This window comes from Piliocolobus tephrosceles, chromosome 16 (genome assembly GCF_002776525.5).
Source record: "Piliocolobus tephrosceles isolate RC106 chromosome 16, ASM277652v3, whole genome shotgun sequence".
Lineage (NCBI taxonomy): Eukaryota > Metazoa > Chordata > Mammalia > Primates > Cercopithecidae > Piliocolobus > Piliocolobus tephrosceles.
In genome coordinates this window covers 31,037,308-31,056,902 of record NC_045449.1, presented here as the reverse complement: position 1 = coordinate 31,056,902, position 19,595 = coordinate 31,037,308, and the positions used below count along the sequence as shown (strand labels likewise).

Below are 19,595 nucleotides of genomic sequence, written 5' to 3'. Positions count from 1 at the left end.
GGCTGAAACAGGAGGATCACCTGAGCTTCGGGAGGTTGAGGCTGCAGTGAGCCATTATTGAGCCACTGCACTCCAGCTGGGGCAACAGAGTGAGACCCTGTCTCAAAAAATAATAATAATAATAAATAATTGACAGAAAAAAATGTAGAATATTAAGAAGTCAGAAATATTGAGCATAAGAGTTAGCTCACAATTCTAAGATATTTAGAAGATACAAGGTACTTTCTGAGATATAAGGTGCTTTTTAATTTCTTGAAGTCAATCTGAGGTAAATCTCTTTGTGACCACTTAAAAGAAAGGAAGACATGAGCATGGACAGATCTGGGAATCTGGAGTTACAAGTTACTACCTCTGTACCAGCTGAACAATGCTCTGAGTATTCATAAAGAAGACCTCCCGTTCAGATTTCCGGTTCAATGTAGCTGCATGGCTATCTAGGATGTTGGCAATCTAAGGTATAAAAAAGGGAAAAAAATGAGGCCCAACCCAACAAAATGCCCCAAAGCATCAGCCTCTATAGCATGACCAGTAGGAATCTTCTTGTTATAACATGACAATTCCTATCTCTCACATGTTGGCAGTAGCTGGAAGTTACTGGGCATGGTTTATATAGAGGATCATGCTAAATAAGCAAGCAGATTTCATCCTCGTCAACCTTTCCCAGATGAATTAATGACTACATTACAAAAACTATCATCTTACCAAGATCTGTTCAAGGTCAAGATCCAAACTTCACTCCCCACTTATCTACTTACACTCCCTACACGTACATCTGCTTTATGGGTAAAGAGTAAAGATGTTGCCAAGGTAGTAAGAATGTCTCTAAAAATAAAGCTACAAATAGGCCATGCATGGTGGCTCATACCTGTAACTCAGCACTTTGGGAGGCCAAGGAGTGAGGAAAGGTTGAGCCCCGGAGTTCAATACCAACCTGGGCAACATAACGAGACCCCCGTCTCTATAAAATTTTTTTAAAAATTAGCTGGGCATAGTGGTGCACATCTGTAGTCCCAGCTACTTGGGAGGCTGAGGTGGGATGAGCCATTGGGCCTACTGGGGTCAAGGCTACAGCGAGCCATGATTGCACCGCTGCACTCCAGTCTGGGTGATGGGGTGAGACCCTGTCTCAAAAATAAATAAATAAACGGCTGGGCACAGTGGCTCACACCTGTAATCCCAGCACTTTGGGAGGCCAAGGTGGGCGGATCACGAGGTCAGATCGAGACCATCCTGGCCAATGTGGTGAAACCCCGTGGCAACCAAAAATGCAAAAATTAGCTGGCATGGCGGCGCGTGCCTGTAATCCTAGCTACTCAGGAGGCTGAGACAGGAGAATCGCTTGAACCCAGGAGGCAGAGGTTGCAGTGAGCCGAGATCACGCCACTGCACTCCAGCCTGCACAACAGAGCTAGACTCCGTCTCTAAATCAATCGATCAATCAACTAATATCACTCTACTTTCAATTCATGAAGATACCTCTAATTAGGGAATAGCCCCAGGAAAAAAGCTGTATCTTATACATGATCCAAGTGTGCTTTTCTCATAACTACAGATACTTTATACTTCACATACAGTACTTTCACTGTTGGCTTTGTACCCTGAGGCAGTTTTTTTTTTTTTTTTTTTTGAGACGGAGTCTTGCTCTGTCCCCCAGGCTGGAGTGCAGTGGCGCAACTCTGAGGCAGTTTTGTAAGGAATACAATGCTTAAAAGTATACAAGTACAACATCCAAAAAGTAAGGAGGATCCAAATAGGAAGGAATCCTACAATATGAACTCTGGCATTGGTAGCCAGAAAAAAATGAAGATAGTGTTATCCTATAAATACCTGCTGACTGGGAAACTGACAGAGGACTGATGTGATGTTGCTAGCATACTGAGCCATTTCCTTCTTGATAGACTTCTCCACATTGGGGGGAATGCGGCCAGACACACTAGTCATGATATCTTGCAATTCTAGGAGAGGCAGGGAGGGATCTCTGAGGGTTTTCATCAATCGCTCTACCCAGTCTTTTACCTAAAAAGAAAGCATTGGTAAAATAGGACCCAAAGTTAATACAATCCCCTAAATAAAAAGATACATAGTTGTCATTCCGTATACGTGGGAAATTGGTTCCAGAACCACCACTCATATGAAAATCTGCACATACTTGAGCCCTACGGAACCCATGTATAGAAAAAGTTGTGGGCTCCATATCCCATCAATACTGTAATTTTGATCCATGTTTGGCTGAAAAAATCCACATATAAGTGGACCCACACAGTTCAAACCTGTGTTGCTCAAGAGTAAACTGTATCTGAATTCACTATCATATACTACTTCTTTTCAATATAAAATTTATATAATTTTCAATAGATATGGGGTCTTGCTATGTTGGTCAGGCTGGTCTCAAACTCCTGGCCTCAAGCGATCTTTCCAACTCAGCCTCCCAAAGTGGTGGGATTACAGATGTGAGCCAACTATCACAGAGTACTTTGAAATTGCAATGTAAGCACCTAACATTGCCCCTATTCTCCAGTTTAAAAAGGTGTAATCACGGCTGGGCACAGTGGCTCACGCCTATAATCCCAGCACTTTGGGAGGCTGAGGAGGGCAGATCACAAAGTCAGGAGTTCACGACCAGTGTGGCCAACATGGTGAAACCTTGCCTCTATTAAAGAAAAAAGAAAAAAATTAGCCGGACCTGGTGGCGTGTGCCTGTAATCCCCACTACTCAGGAGGTTGAGGCAGGAGAATTGCTTGAACCCAGGAGGTGGAGGTTGCAGTGAGCTGAGTTTGCGTCATCGCACTCCAGCCTGGGCAACAGAGCAAGACTCAGTCTCGAGGGAAAAAAAAAAACAATGGAGTAATCACAATTAAATATGAAGTCCATGACAAGGATAGATTTAAAGACCTCAAGTCCCACAACTGAAGGTGAAAGAGTTCTAGGCCAAACAGCTTTCTTTTCCTCCCTCTTAAACAATCATTATAAGACTTGCAACTATTTTGGACAATAGGTATCCCATTTGTACACCCCTTCCCCAGGAGACGTGATTCATACCTTGCTGCTAAAGAAAGGATCTGGAAGGCAGTATCCATTCATTACGTTGACCAGATTATCCAGGACATAATGGAACACTCGATGCAGTTTCTCGCCTCTGAGTGCCGTGCTCTGGATCCGTGGCAGACTACCTGTGTGAAGCTCAGCCTATCAACCCCAACAAGAGATCAAGTCATCTACTACTTTTGATCTAAGGTACAAACACACCATTACAACTTAAGAGTTATCATTCAAAATGGAGACATCATTTTACCATACCCAGCTACCAGAAGGGAAGTCAATGGAGGAAACATCATAAGGAAATAACAGAATCTTAGTATTACAGTAACTCTTGCAAACTCTTAGTTCCATAATACTACAGGTACAAATACAAGGCATAAGATTAATAGGCAAAAAAGCTAAAGAAAACACTGGCAAACCAAGCACTGAAATCACTTGCCTCTCTCCAAACCACCAAGTTCTTTAGCTCTTAGAGAGCAATAATCAGAGCATCTTCCTAACCCACCTGCTGAACCTTGCTGGGGTTGTCCAGTTGCATTCTGGCTAGTACACAGCCAGGGTCAAGAGCTGCTCCAGGTCGCTTGACGTAATGGATACAGCCAGACTCCACAGCTGTTAAGGTCATTACCATCTTCATCACCTATAAGTAAAAAATAAATTAGACTCAGACTTATCTCTCTTTACACAGGTGAATGCTTAGAAGAGGTAAATTTTTTCCTTAGCATCTAAGTGGACCACACCTAATTTGACCCAGAAAAAATAGGAATTTACCACCATCTTCTAGGGACTATCAAGGCAGGCAATTAGAAAATCTCTCAGTACCTCACTTTAGAAATAACAGTTATTGACATTTCTCATTTCTAACTTTTAAAACCATTTTGGCATAATTTGTGATTATACTTGTTTTGTACTTAGAAAGTGAGGAACAATTTAATCTCTTCATACCAGTGAATCCAATCTAAGACATCCAGGCCAAAACCTAAGGATCATTCTTCACTCCTCTTTCTCCCTTACCTACCAATTACCAATCCAGCCAGGCATATCTTCTAAACCTTTCTCAAAAATCTTCCTCTCTTGCCATCTCTTCGTTTTACGCCTTCTTCATTTCTGGCCCAAAGTACTTCAAAGACCCCTTAAGAGATCTCCCTACTTGCTATATACCTCCCACAAGGTCACGAAAAGCAATCATTCTAGATCCCAAATATCATCATACTACTTTTCCACTTAAATCCTTCAGAGACTACCCGCTGCCTTCAGGATAATGTAAACTTACCAGTATAGCTTATAAGATCCTTCATAACCTCACATTCAAGATCTCACATTACTTCTTTAGCATCTTTGCTTGTCCCTTCCCATTAAACCTTAGTCTCTTCTCAAGCCACACTGACACATACCTGCAGTTCCCTAAAGACACTGTGCTGTCTTGCTTCTGTCTTTGTACATGCCATTCCTTCAACTTTAAGCACTCTTCCCTGCCCTTCTTCACCTTCTCTATTACTATCTGTCTTTCAAAACGAAGATCAAATGTCTCTTCTTTCAGAATATCTTCCCACACAAGCTTAGCTTGATTTGGGTTAGGTGACCCTCTGCACTCTGTGCTTAGCTCTCTTAAAATTAATCACATGACATTACTCGTCTGTTTTGTGCCCCACCTGCACATATTTCCTCTGGACAGCCAGCAGTCAGGACACCTAACACTCAGTAAGTGCTATTGCCTAGTATCTATTTTTAGAGCTAGAGATTCCTCATTTGCCAAAGTATTTTTATGTCTTTTAAAAATCTTAAGGTTCGTACTTCCAATGAAGCCAACTGATGTTTTTCATTCTTATTTCCAATCTGTCATCTTTTTTTTTTTTTTTTTTAATTTTTTAGAAATAAGGTCTTGATTTGTGGCCCAGGCCACAAATTGTACCACTCCAGTACAGTTGTACAATCACCATTCACTGCTGCCTTGAATTCCTGGGCTCAAGGGATCCTCCCGCCTTAGCTGCCAGAGTGGCTGGGACTACAGGCATGTGCCACTGTATGCTGCTAATTTTTTAATTTTTCATAGAGACAGGGTCTCATCATCTTGCCCAGGCTAGTCTCTAACTCCTGGGCTCAAGCGATCTTCCTGCCTCAGCCTCCCAAAGGGGTGGGATTACAGGCACAAGCCACTGCACACAGCCTCCTTTCTGTAACTTTTTGGTCCTAGTCCATCCCAGCCAACCCTTTCCCTACCTTCCCCTCCCATGATCCCACAGTCTTTTCACCACACTGACCTCAATCTCAGCATAGCACTGGCCAGCAAACACATGACCTCCATCTTCTACAATGTACTGGATTAACTTCCCAGCAGAAGGTGAGCGCATCACTGATGGGTCATTTTCCTTCTCAAACACACAGGTTTTATTGCCAATTGTGATGCGATATCTAGGAGACAAGTGGAAGTATGTAAGCTAAGAAAGCACCTCACGATGTAAAGGAGAATGGTAGAGAATGTCAACTTTCAAATAAAAAAAATCCTGAAAACTTTATTACACACACACACATGACATTCACTGCACCTTTGTTTACAATATCAATTAACAAAAATTTCCTTCAATAAGGATCAGATTAAATAAAGTATAGTATAATCACATAATGGAACACTACATGGCTATTAAAAATAACAGGTACCACTGTTTTAAAAAACACAAAGACATTGATGATGTAACAGCTAACATTTCTTAAAGACTAGCTATATTGTGACAATGTTCTACACATTTTCAGCATATTAATTTATTTCATTCTCACAACACCATAACTGGCGTTGAACATTTGTGAATTTTTCTTTTTTTTTTTTTTTTGAGATGGAGTTTTGCTCTTGTTGCCCAAACTGGAGTACAATGACGCGATCTCGGCCTGCGGCAACCTCCGCCTCCCGGGTTCATTCGATTCTCCTGCCTCACCCTCCCAAGTAGCTGGGACTACAGGCATATGCCACCATGTCTGGCTAATTTTGTATTTTTAGTAGAGACAGTTTCACCATGTTGGCCAGGCTGGACTTGAACTCCCAAACTCAGGTGATCCACCCACCTTGGCCTCCCAAAGTGGTGGGATTACAGGTGTGAGCCACGACGCCTGGCCACATTTGTGAATGTATTTAAAGAAAAACAGTACGTACATGAATGTAACTTGTATATGCATATAAAATTTTTACTCAAATATATAAGAAACTTTTAATAATGGTTACTTATAAAAAGGGGAACTTATTTTTCATTGTCCACATACACTGGAAAGGTAGGGAGACATGTTTTTAATTACAAACACTTTTACATTCTTGATATTTTTGTTAAGTGCATGTACTATTTTTTTTTTTAAACTACAAACGAGTACCAAAAAAAGCCTGGGAAAAATCCCAAAAGCTAGTAACTAATAAGAGAAAAGGCTAACAGGATGACCGGCAAATGGACCTCAAACAGCCATTTACCTATCCACTTCCTCCTTCATGTACGTAGTATAACTGCTGCCATCATAGGACAAGAGCAGTCCACCGTCACTCAGCCGATGTACATCTACTTCTACACATGAGCCATTCATGATCACCACATAGGAGTTGGGGGACTGTCGAGTCACCTGTAGGGAATGAGAATGAGGATCAGTGTGTCCCTTCCAGGTACAGCTCCAAACAAAATTTGAATGCTTCAAAAATACAGGTAAGAAAGATCTGTCAGGAGAACGAAAACTCATGGCACTGATGCTATTTGCATCAGTGTCTGTGGACATGACTCAGTCCTGCTGTAAGCAAAGACGGCAACCTTAGTTGTTTTTCCCAGCTGTGGTTGTTCACTGTCTCTCCTTTATCTCTTGGCAACCACAAATGTTGCTTCAGGACACTGACACAAATGACTGTAATTTCACTAACACCCCCATTCCTGCATTAAAGCAAAATTTTTCTCTTGCCTCTCAGCCTAAAGAAAGATAGCTTAAAAAGTAACAATGCAAACTCCAGTGGGGTTCTGCATACCTTAAGTACATACTTGACTCCCTCATAGATAAGTTCAACATCTACTGTATTCAGCAGTGTATGAGCAGGAAGGACTTGACCCCTGAAAGAACAACAGCAACAGAGACACTTACTACAAAGTTCCAACAGTTAATAAGAGCATCTTAAAGATTATTGATTGTAGCATCTCCTAGGATAACAAAAGACTAGAAACAACCTAAATACCTCAATAATCATTTGTAAGGAATTGATCACATCAATTATGAAAGAATCTTATAATGCATTTTTTTAAATTAGGGTAAAATACACAATACATTAAATTTGCCATCTTAACCATTACAAAATGCACAGTTCTATAGTGCTGGGGATATTAACACTCTTCTGCAACCAATCTGCAGGACTTTTTCATCTGGCAAAAGTGAAACTCTACACCCATTAACAACTCCCAATTTCCTCCTTCCCCAGTCCCCGGTAACCATCATTCTACTTTCCGGTTCTATGAGTCTGACTACTCTTGATACCGCATATAAGTAAAACCATATAGTATTTGTCTTTTTGTGGCAGGCTTAATTCACTTACCCTAATTCCTTAAGATCCACCCATGTTTCAGCATGTGTCAGAATTTCCTTCCTCTTTAAGGCTGAATAATATTCTATTGTATGTATATCCCACATTTTGTTTATCTAGTCATCCATCAACCAACATCTGAGTTGTTTCCATCTTTTAGCTACTGTAAATAATCCTCCTATGAATGTGGCTGTGCAATTATCTTTCAGACTCTGCTTTCAATTCTTTCAGAATACCCAGAAGTGGTATTACCAGATCATACGGTAATTCCACTTTTAATTTTTTCAGTAATTGCAACACCATTTTTCAATAGTGGCTGCATCATTTTACATTCCCATCAAGAGTGCACAAGTGTCCCAATTTCTCTATGTACTTTCCAATACTTGCTATTTTCTGTTTTTTGACAGTGGGCATCCTAATGGGTGTGAGGTGATATCTCATCATGGTTTTGACTTTATTTATTTAATGATTAGTGATGCTGCGCATGTCTTCACATGTGGAACAAAACATACAGATATTAAAAAGATGTGAACTAAAAAACACTTAAAAAAAATATACTGTTGAGTTAAAAAAGCAAGGAAAAGAACAGCTTCACAGTATGCTACCATTTGAGTTTTTAAAAACCAGGAGGTGGGAAGAAATAAGTATCACATGTCGATATGGTTTGGCTGTGTTCCCATTCAAATCTCATCTTGAACTGTAGCTCCCATAATTCTCATGTGTTGTGGGAGGGACCCGGTGGGAGATACCTGAATCATGGGGGCAATTTCCCCATACTGTTCTCGTGGGAGTGAATAAGTCTCATGAGATCTGACAATTTTATAAAGGGAAACCCCTTTCACTTGGCTCTCATTTTCTCTCTTGGCTGCCAGCACAAAAGACATGACTTTGCTCTTCCTTTGCCTTCCGCCATAATTGTGAGGTCTCCCTAGCCATCTGAACTGTGACTCAAACCTCTTTCCTTTATAAATTAGCCAGTCTTGGGTACGTCTTTATTAGCAGTGTGAGAACAGACTAATACACATGTATATATTTATGTAAGTTTAGGGTATCTTTGGAAGGTTAGAAAAGCAATTGGTAATATAAATTTACTATAGGGGATGGAAACTGGGGGGCCAAGGAACAGAGGTCAGAGAGAGACTTTTCACTGCTTATCTTTTTTGTGCCTTTTGAATTTTGAACCACAGGAATGTGTTAACTGTTCTTAAAGATAAAGATTAATGCTGGACACAGTGGCTCACGCCTATAATTCCAGCACTTTGGGAGGCCGAGGCGGGCTGATCACGAGGCCAAGAGATGGAGAACATCTTGGCCAACATGTTGAAACTCCGACTCTACTAAAAATACAAAAATGAGCTGGGCATGGTGGAGTGCACCTGTAGTCCCAGCTACTGGGGTGGCTGAGACAGAAGAATCGCTTGAACCTGGGAGGCGGAGGTTACAGTGAGCAGAGATCACACCACTGCACTCCGGCCTGGTGACAGAGCAAGGCTCCACCTCAAAAAAAAAAGATAAAGATTAAACGTGAAAAAATTATAAAAACTTAGTATAAGCATATCTACTCCTAGCAACTGAAACTTTATTTAAGAGTCTTAAAAAAGACCAGGAGGCCAGGTGTGGTGGCTCACGCCTGTAATTCCAGCACAATGGGAGGCCGAGGCGGGCAAATCACGAGGTCAGGAGATCCAGACCATCCTGGCTGACACAGTGAAATCCCGTCTCTACTAAAAATACAAAAAAATTAGCCGGGCGTGGTGGTGGGTGCCTGTAGTCCCAGCTACTCGGGAGGCTGAGGCAGGAAAATGGCATGAACCTGGGAGGCAGAGCTTGCAGTGAGCAGAGATTGCACCACTGCACTCCAGCCTGGGCAACAGAGCGAGACTCCGTCTTAAAAAAAAAAAAAAAGGCCGGGCACGGTAGCTCACGCCCATAATACCAGCATTTGGGAGGCCGAGGTGGATAGATCACCTGAGGTCAGGAGTACGAGATCAGCCTTGCCAATTTGGTGAAACCAAATCTGTACTAAAAAATACAAAAATTAGCCAGGCATGGTGGTGCATGCCTGTAACCTCAGCTACTTGGGAGGCTGAGGCAGGAGAATCGCTTGAACCTGGGAGGCAGAGGTTGTGGTAAGCCGAGATCGTGGAACTGCACTCCAGCCTGGGCGATAGAGCAAGACTTTGTCTAAAAAAAAAAAAAAAGCCAGGAGCGGTGGCTCACGCCTGTAATCCCAACACTTTGGGAGACCGGGGGCGGATGATGATGTCAGGAATTCAAGACCATCCTGGCCAATATGGCGAAACCTCGTCTCTACTAAAAATACAAAAATTAGCTGGGCATGGTGGTGCGTGCCTGTAGTCCCAGCTACTCAGGAGGCTGAGGCAGGAGAATTGCTTGAACCCGGGAGACAGAAGTTGCAGTGAGCAGAGATTGCACCACTGTACTCCAGCCTGACGACAGAGTGAGATTCTGTCTTAAAGAAAAAAAAAGGTGGGTAACGGGGGCAGTAGCGTGGGTGGAAGGGAGAGGGAGAAAATTACCAAGGAGAGAAACACTGTCAAGAAAAACTTTTGCTAATAGTAGAGAAAGAGTGATAAAGCAACTGTGGTAAGTTGTTAGTTAATTGGTGAATCTGAGCAAAGAATATATAGAAATTATTTGTATTATTTATGCAACTCTTAAAAACTTAAAATTATTTCAAAACACAAGTTGTTAAAATAAGTTAAAGGCCAAGTGCAGTGGCTCAGACCTGCAATCCCAGCACTTTGGGAGGCTAAGGCGGGCGTATCACGAGGTCAGGAGATCGAGACCATCCTGGCTAACATGGTGAAATCCCGTCTCTACTAAAAATACAAAAAAAATTAGCAGGGCGTGGTGGCGGGTGCCTGTAGGCCCAGCTACTTGAGAGGCTGAGGCAGGAGAATGGTGTGAACCTGGGAGGCAGAGCTTGCAGTGAGCCGAGATCACACCACTGCACTCCAGCCTGGGGGACGGAGCAAGACTCTGTCTCAAAAAATAAATAAATAAAAATAAAATAAGTTAAAAACAAAAGCGTTTTAAAAGGGGGAGGGCTTGTAGAGGAAAATGCATTTGACATAATTGCACACGAATAAGAAAACTATTTAGGTTAGAAATGATATGTTGCAGAACAGAAATAAATAAGACTGGATTGGTAAAAAGGGGCCAATGAATACAGGGAGTTGAAAGTCACACCAAGGGATTTAAATTTGATACAGAAGAGAAATGCCAAGCTGCTGAAGGTTTTACTACATGAGAGTAACAAAGTGAAAGATACTTATCATAGGGCTTGAAATCTCAGTTCAATTTTTAAATTTTGTTTCTTTTCTTTCTTTCAGATACCTCAAAAGGGAATTGATATAAGTCTAACAACACAGAAGGAAATAAAAGTGCCTGTGATTAAAGTGCTTTAAAATGATTAGCCACTTGGAGCATTCCTCTGGGGACTCAAAGGCAGAGCTTAGTCTCCTGAATCAGCATTAGAAACTAGTTTAGCCCAATAGATGTCTCACTCTCTACTTGAAAGACTCATGAGGTCATCCTGAATATCAGCCTTAATTATTTATTTCTGAAAGGTGGTGCAGGTAATACACGAAATATTTAGGGTTCAGTGCTGGGGAGAAATACCAGATTTTTATCACCAGGGTTTGGAGAGATTTGATACTTATACAGGACAGAATATCTAATGCAGATGGATTCCAGTTTCTAAAGAAGCAACCTGTTCTAACTGTGGTATAAGTTAATGTCTAGAATCTGCAGTTAGACTCCCCAAATAATTTGTCATAAACGTCAACATCCCCTCTCTTTCTTGCCACCATGGTCCATGAATAACAAGTAACACTCATAAGCTGCCAGGAACAGACAGAAGAATAAATGGTTCTTTGAGCTTCAGTCCCTGTACTCAGAACCATTGGTTAGTTTGTGTAGCCTACAAGAAACAAAGCCTACCTTTCTAAGGAGTGAAGGAAGTTAGAGACGCTATTCCGCAGGCTCACGTCTGCCACGTGGAGGGCCCCACATACAACCCCCAACATGGTGTCAGGTCGCTCAGCCTGAAAGGAGGAAAAAGAGGGCAGATCAAATGCATGGTCACTTGGCACCACAGCCTCTCAAATGAAATCAGGTTCACATTTGTTGTGACGAAACAGCTAGCAATGAAAATCGCCATTCTCACTGCCCAACTGATTTTTTAGATAAAAATGAACACATTCACGTTTAGAATTTGATTAGAGGGACCAGTTGAAGAGAAATGAAAAATTTCTTCTTCTCTCCCTAACACTTCCGCTGAGCCAATCAATGAGTAGCTCAAAAATAGGCTTCTGACAGAAATAAATTTAAAGACACAATGATTTGGCTACTGATAATCTCAAAGAAAAACGGTTTATAGCCAAACTTTGGACCTCCAGACAAATTATATGAATCTAACGATTTTATACAAAATCTTGGATAATTTACCATAGCCCCAGGAATTAAGGAATAACTGATAACTCTTGATTTAAATGAGGCCTCTCTCTTCAGCATCTGGTAGATACAGAAGTTGGCAACTATGGACCAGATTTAACATTAAATGAAGAAAAACAAAGAAATTCAATCTCTGCATGCCTCTCTTCAAATATATGTCAGGAAGCAATGCTAGAACATAAAATGACTGTGTTACACTAGCACAGGAATCATCAGAGTGCTAAAATTATACTGACTCCTAGATTTTTCCAGGTAGATCAAGAACCATTTACATTAGAATCAAATAAATTTCATTTAGTGACAGGGATTGAGCACACAAGTCTATAAAAACCCAATCCCAGCAGCTGTTTGTGCAAGTGGAGAAATACACACCTGTACTTTTTCTGCTATCAGTCTGTCCAGCCAGCCAGTATCAATTCTGTTCATCTGAAAGCTTTCAGTCTCTAACAATTTGATCAGGTATTCAACTGTAGTTCGAAAGTCACCCCGAATAGACAGCTCCTTCAAAGCCACCACCATGTTTCTGGGAGAAGAACAGAAGCCAATCTGTTTCAGCAACAAACAGTTTAATGTTTTTCAATCATTTTAAAGAACTGTTTGGCCAGGCGCGGTGGCTCACGCCTATAATCCTAACACTTTGGGAGGCCAAGACAGGCGGATTTGGGAGGCCACGACAGGTCGGGAGATTGAAACCATCCTGGCTAACACGGTGAAACTCCATCTCTACTAAAAATACAAAAAATTAGCCAAGCATGGTGGCAGGTGTCTGTAGTCCCAGCTACTTGGGAGGCTGAGGCAGGAGAACGGCTTGAACCCGGGAGGTGGAGCTTGCAGTGAGCCGAGATTGCACCACTGCACTCCAGCCTGGGCAACTGAGCGAGACTCCGTCCCCCCACCAAAAAAAAAAAAAAAGAACTGTTTCATTCCTTTGGAATCCTGAGAGGGAAGGGAGAGAGGTAGTTCCAAAAACAAATAAGGGTGCACATGTTAAGTGTGCTCATTCATGTGCATTCCACAGAGAAAAATTCGCAAAAAGTCAGTAAACGTTTCAATTCTAACTGATATTACCGTAAGAGCATCAGCTAATCAGATATATTTCATTATAATGAGTACAGAACAAATTATAACAAATTATATGCAAACCACCCTCAGTTTTTACTTAGTTAAGTTTCCCTTATTCCATTCATTTATTGTTGGCTAAAAAGAATTAGGGCATTAATTCTCCCTATCCTTAAACCTTATTTATTTTATGTATAATTTACATACAGTAAAATATACTTATTTTAAGTATACAGTTCAATGAATTTTCCCAAGTGCTTAATTTAAAGATTTCCACACAGTGAAGCAACTCTCTGGGTGCAGTCATATATCAGGAAAGTGGGACTGTTTTTTTAAACTGCATTTTGGATATCTATGCAATGATTTGCTCATTACTTTTATTACTTCCCAGTTAAGTGCAAAGTGATCCAATTTTAGCAGAATTTCAAATACTGTGGGGCTTTTCTCTATATTTATGCCCAGTGTCTATCCTGCACGGGACAGGTACTTACTTAAACAAATACTAATTATGTAGTTCATACTAATAAGACACATATTATGACTGTAAGGAAGAAAGAACATAAATACAATCACTTTCAAAACATATGGCAGAATATCATCAATGCCAGTGACAATACTTAAGCAAAGTTCTGGAGAGGTTGTAAGAAGGGAGAAATTCACCTCCCTACAGTTTCATGAAAAATGTGGAATCTGACACAGGCTAAAAGTATAGCTGATAATTATAACTGTGACAAAATCATATTCCAGGTGGTCGAGGCATTCCGTCAGCCTAAAATATTATTCTGTTGCCCACCTCTGTCCTCCTTTCTATGTCCTCCTTTGACTTGACTTACTTCTATAAACTTCAATTATCAATCTACATGTCACTGTCTTCTGGGAAACCTTCCCAGACCCCCTCCAGACTGAGTTAGTTGACTCATCTGTATGATCCTATAATGCCCTTAAATAATCTATCATCATCCTTACTACATTGTATTTTAACTGCCAATTGTCTTACACCCTCTGGATTGTAAAGTTTTGTGAGGACAGAGATTCTATTTTGGACCTCACTGTATTGCCAGAACCTGTAGAGAGTAGATAATCAGTAAATATTTGTTTAATAGAATGAATGAATGGGCCTGGCACAGTGGCTCACACCTGTAATCCCAGCACTTTGGGAGCCCGATGCGGGCAAATCACTTGAGGTCAGGAGTCCGAGACCAGCCTGGCCAACATGGTGAAACCTGTCTCTACTACAAATACAAAAACTAGCTGAGTGTGGTGGCGGGCACTCCATGTCAGAAAAAAAAAAAAAAAAAAAAAAGAATAAATGAATGAACAGAGGAAACAGCAAAAACAAAAAAGCAGAGAGAAGAAAATACAGGTTGACAAAATTAGCCAGGCATGGTGGCATGTGCCTGTAATCCCAGTTACTCAGGAGGCTGAGGCAGGAGAATCACTTGAACCGAGGAGGCGGAGGTTGCAGTGAGCTGAGATCGTGCCACTGCACTCCAGCCTGCACTCCGTCTCAAAAAAAAAAAAAAAAAACGAAATACAGGTTGAGTTCAGGGAATGGTATGATTGAAGCAGAGGTATAAGGATGGGAACAAGTGGCTAATCCATTCAACCAATATTTACTGAATGCTTACTATGTTCAAGGGATATAGCAGTAAGAAGACACAGTCCTGTTCTCATGGTATTTAGATTATGACCCAAGGGAAATTATACTGGAATATATGAGTTGGGACATTCTGGCAAACAAGAGTCCAAACCCCAAGCTGAAGATATACACCTAATGTAATGAAGAAATAAGAAACAAAGAAAGCTCTAAGCTGAAGAATGAACTTTTGGCATAGTGTCAAGAAGGAGACTTATTGTAGACAACATATTTTTAACATGCTAAAAATCAAGCTAGTTAGCTTTGTACTGTAGACAAATGTACAGAGCTGGTCGAAAATAAGGAACAAGTCTTCTGGATTGGGTCATATGACATTCCCTGAAAAAAATACACAGTGGTCTGCCAAATCAGAACTTAAACCTAAATGCCAACAGAGGCCAGTCTGGGAACATAAATGAGTGAGGCAGACTGAAGAGGAGTTGTGTTAACTACAAAGTTTATGTACCATCTAAAAGCAGCAGCCACACAAAACTAGCTGGTTGTTGTTGTTGTTGTTGTTGTTGTTGTTGTTTGAGACGGAGTTTTGCTCTTGTTGCCCAGGCTGGAGTGCAATGGCGCGATCTTGGCTCACTGCAACCTCAGCTGCCTGGGTTCAAGTGATCCTCCTGCCTCAGCTTCCTGAGTAGTTGGGATTACAGGCACTTGCCACCACACCTGGCTAATTTTTGTATTTTTAGTAGAGACAGGGTTTCACCATGTTGGCCAGGTTGGTCTCAAACTCCTGACCTTAAGAGATCTGCCCGCCTGGGGCTCCCAAAGTGCTGGGATTACAAGTGTGAGCCACTGTGCCCAGGCAAAACTAGCTAACTTCTTTTTTTTCTCCCTTTTAATTGCATTTATTTTAATGCTGAATTTACTTCTGTGCCATAAGTTTTGTTTCTTCAGTTTCTTCTGGGATCTCTTTTTCTTCTGGGCAACCTCCTCTTCTGGTTTAGGAACAATCTGTTCCTTTTCAGTAAGGATCATCTCAAAGTGGCAGGGAGAGCTCATTCATGGGTTAATCTGACCATGAGCTCTGTAGGTCTGTTGGCGCATCTTAGGTGCTTTGTTCACTTGGATATGCTCGATGACCAGAGAATCTACATCTAAACCCTTAAGTTCAGCATTACTCTCTGCGTTTTTAAGCATGTGCAGCAAAAATTCAGCACTCCTTTTTTTTTTTTGAGACGGAGTCTCGCTCTGTTGTCCAGGCTGGAGTGCAGTGGCACGATCTTGGCTCACTGCAAGCTTCGCCTCCCAGGTTCACGTCATTCTCCTGCCTCAGCCTCCCGTATAGCTGGGACTACAGGCGCCTGCCACTGCGCCTGGCTAATTTTTTGTATTTTTAGTAGAGACGGGGTTTCACCATGTTAGCCAGGATGGTCTCGATCTCCTGACCTCGTGATCTGCCCATCTCGGCCTCCCAGAGTGCTGGGATTACAGGCTTGAGTCACCGCGCCTGGCCTCAGCACTCTTTTTGGGTCACCGACCTTCTGTCCAGCCCCACTGCTTGGCCTGGGCACACCTGCCAACCCAACCATTGTAATGTCAGAATGGTACACAGTGTTTCTGTAAACTGACATCTTTCAGATACTTCGTGGCTTTTTGAATATGCATACCCTTGATGGCCTGGGCAGTTTCATGAGTGTTCTTAAAGTGAACACGAAGATTGGAACCTCCTGATTTGCATGATTTCGTGGGGTTCTCCAGGTCAAGTGAATAGCGAACCATTTTCACAGATTACCTCAGCCCGCTTAGGGAAAGAGCCTAGCTAACTTTTAACAACGAGAATGTAAAACTAATGTTGTCATTATAGTCCTACTTTTAAGAGCTAGCAGAAATCCATATTTTGATTTCAATCTCCTGATTTTTTAATATTGTCAAATTAAAAAAAATTAACACCGTGTGAGCTGATCAAAACACATCTGTACGTTGAAACTCACCAGAAAGCCAACAATTTGCAAGCTCTAGTGTAAACCTTTTTCACTTTGCAAAGCATAATACGGCAGTGAATATGCTTAAAAGGCAACTTCATACTAATGTTTTTTTCTGGTAGCAACGTTTTAATTTTGAAAAATTCCACTTATAGTTTTGAAGAATGAGAAGAAATGTAAAGGACAAAATAGAGAAATAATGAGATTTCCCTACTTCTAAAAACAATATTACAAACTAATTAATCAAGGCTGGGTACAGTGGCTCATGCCTATAATACCAGCACTTTGTGGGGCCAAGGTGGGATGATCATTAGAGCCCAAGAGTTTGAGACTAGCCTGGGCAACAAAGGGAGACCCCATCACTACAAAAAATTTAAAATTTGCTGGACATGGTGGTGCACACCTGCAGTCCCAGCTACTCAGGAGGCTGAGGCAAAAGGATTGCTTGAACCCAGGAGGTTGAGGTTTCAGTGAGCTATGATGGCACCACTGCATTCCAGCCTGGGTGACAGAGCAAGACCCTGCCTCTTAAAATTAATTAATTCATGAAATTGATAAAAATATAAAACTAATCAATAAGTGTTTATTAATACAAATAACCATATATTAGGATTAATAAATTACTAATAAACAAATGCTACTTATTAATTAATACTAATAAACACTTATTAATTACCTACTCCGTGTACAGTTCAAAGGTAAAGGGAATGGTATTAAATGTTTGATGCAAGGCAATAAACCATTAAAAAAACAGAAAAGAACTAGTTCAAGTTTCAATTTTGGATAGATATTCCAAAAGATCTAAGCTGTTAAAATCACCTCCTTCATCCCTATGTTTTAGGCAAGCAAAAGTGCTGTTAGTTTAATATTCATTGTTTATGATTAATAGAATATTATCTAACATTTATGATATAGCAGTTATATTTGTCTAAGCTGTTATATACTTTACAGCACACTAAGGTCTCTTATATAAGCAATGTAGACAATTTCTTTATGTCCTTTTCATAATATAAGCAGTATAATTTTATTATTTTAAATAACTATAAGAATACATTTGGTGACTATGGCTCATAACAATAGATTGTGTACTTGAAAACTGCTAATAGATTTTAAGACTTCTCACAAGAAAAAAATAAAATAAAAGTCTATGATTTATTTGATACCTAGTTCTTGGCCAAGAATCTACCTCCCCTGAATAACAATACTCTTCCTGTGGAAAAATAAGATACCTTTAAAGCAATCAATTTTATACATTTATCAAAAATATTTGAAAGGAAAAATACTTCAAAACGCTTAGAACAATAAACAGAAAAACATCTGCCAAGCATTGCATAATTTAATACATGAATGTAAGTACAATTAGAAATAGTCAAGATTTCTTCAAAAAGGTTGTTCATAGTATTACTTTGACAGCAGATGATTTCTATTCCCATGCTCATACCTTCACTTAAGATTAGCACAAATTTATTTTGTAAAATGCAATCAAATGCTATTATACTCACGAAATTGCCTCCTCTCTGTTTTCTCCCCAAGAAAAGCAGTGACCAAACTGAGAATCAGCAAATTCATGAAGTCCCCCTGCAGCAGCAACACTGAAGTATCCCCAAACATTCTTATTGCTGCGGAAATTTAGTTCCTGAACTGTTCCTGAACTGGGCTTAAAACCCTGTTAGAGAATAAAGAATGAGAGACCATATTATGTTTCAAAGGAAGAGAAGATTTATATATTCTTGTTTAAGTTCTGTGTTAATCACACACAGAAGCAGAGAAGACATAAAAAAATGATAAAGGCCAAGGCCTACTGAATGATAAATAGGCTACAGACCCACTGAAGACTCTATAGTGACTTAAGTGGGATTAAGTAACCAATGAAGCAATGACCATTTACTTATGTGCTCTGAGAAACCTCTATATTTCTCTCTCCAGAGGAAGTCCCAAGATATTTCAAAAGTATACTCTCAGATACTATCTTAACATTAAAGTTCATTAAAAGGAGGTATAAACCTTTTAAATGATGGGTTACCTCATCTGGATTTTCACTAGTGATCCGAGCAGCAATAACATGGCCCCTTGGGCAAGGAACATGTGCAGAATCTTCAAAATCAATGGGAGAATCACCCCAGGGAGATACCCCATACATCATACGGATATCCTTGATTCTATATAGAGGAATCCCCATGGCAATCTGAAAGGTAATAAAACACACATCTTTAATTTTTCAGTTACTTCCCTTAAAGTGTAGAGGCTATCAGATAACCTAAAATGTTTTTATTTTTGGAGCCACTCCCTAAAACATTCTATTTTTATAATCTGTATTCTACAATCCATCAACTCTAAGTTGCTTGAAATACAATATATCACTACAGATAAGTAGTTAGAATATTCTCCACTTCTAAAGAAGTCCCCACATTCCTAATGCAACAGACACGAGTTCTCATTTTGTCATTTCTCCATCACATAATGAGAATGAAAATGTCTAAGGGAGGAGTAAATGTTAATAGCTATCCAAAAACAGACAGCTAGAAAGTCTTAATTGTGTCATAATTATCTCTTCCATCCCTGCAAACCACTGGCGGAAGTAAGTAAATCTTTAGTCTTTAATAGGAACCCAGAAGGTGTTCTCAATGTAGGCAAATAATGTTAGATAAAAATAATGATCAAACCTTATCATTAACTATTACTGCTTTCCATAGTATTTGTTTCCTGAGCTGAGAGAAGACAATAATATTGACAGCAAGCACTTTACAAATTATAAAAATATATGTGTGCTACCACACTCTTGTCAGGAAAAACTTCAACCACCAATCTCTGATGCAGAATTATTTCAATAAAGAACACTAGTAAAAAAAAAAAAAAAAAAAAAATGAGTAGGGAATAATTATAATACAAAGTCGTGAAGTTTACTATAGTTAA

General features: G+C 40.3%; 1 protein-coding gene and 1 pseudogene across 5 annotated transcripts in view; both read right to left on the bottom strand.

Moving 5' to 3' along the window:
- The window catches only part of ACACA (acetyl-CoA carboxylase alpha), a 344,091-nt gene that overhangs the window by 160,712 nt on the left and 163,784 nt on the right, over positions 1-19,595 (bottom strand). For all 5 annotated transcript variants that reach the window (XM_031934241.1, XM_026456734.1, XM_023204709.2 and 2 more), the window contains 11 exons: positions 18,706-18,867; positions 18,185-18,348; positions 12,426-12,576; positions 11,541-11,644; positions 7,029-7,110; positions 6,492-6,637; positions 5,302-5,452; positions 3,546-3,680; positions 3,041-3,187; positions 1,828-2,016; positions 350-450 (listed from right to left, as the gene is read on the bottom strand). In XM_031934241.1, the coding sequence (XP_031790101.1) occupies positions 350-450; positions 1,828-2,016; positions 3,041-3,187; positions 3,546-3,680; positions 5,302-5,452; positions 6,492-6,637; positions 7,029-7,110; positions 11,541-11,644; positions 12,426-12,576; positions 18,185-18,348; positions 18,706-18,867 (1,532 nt within the window). The remainder of the gene's footprint in view (positions 1-349; positions 451-1,827; positions 2,017-3,040; positions 3,188-3,545; positions 3,681-5,301; positions 5,453-6,491; positions 6,638-7,028; positions 7,111-11,540; positions 11,645-12,425; positions 12,577-18,184; positions 18,349-18,705; positions 18,868-19,595) is intronic.
- LOC111537693 lies at positions 15,074-16,495 on the bottom strand (annotated as a pseudogene).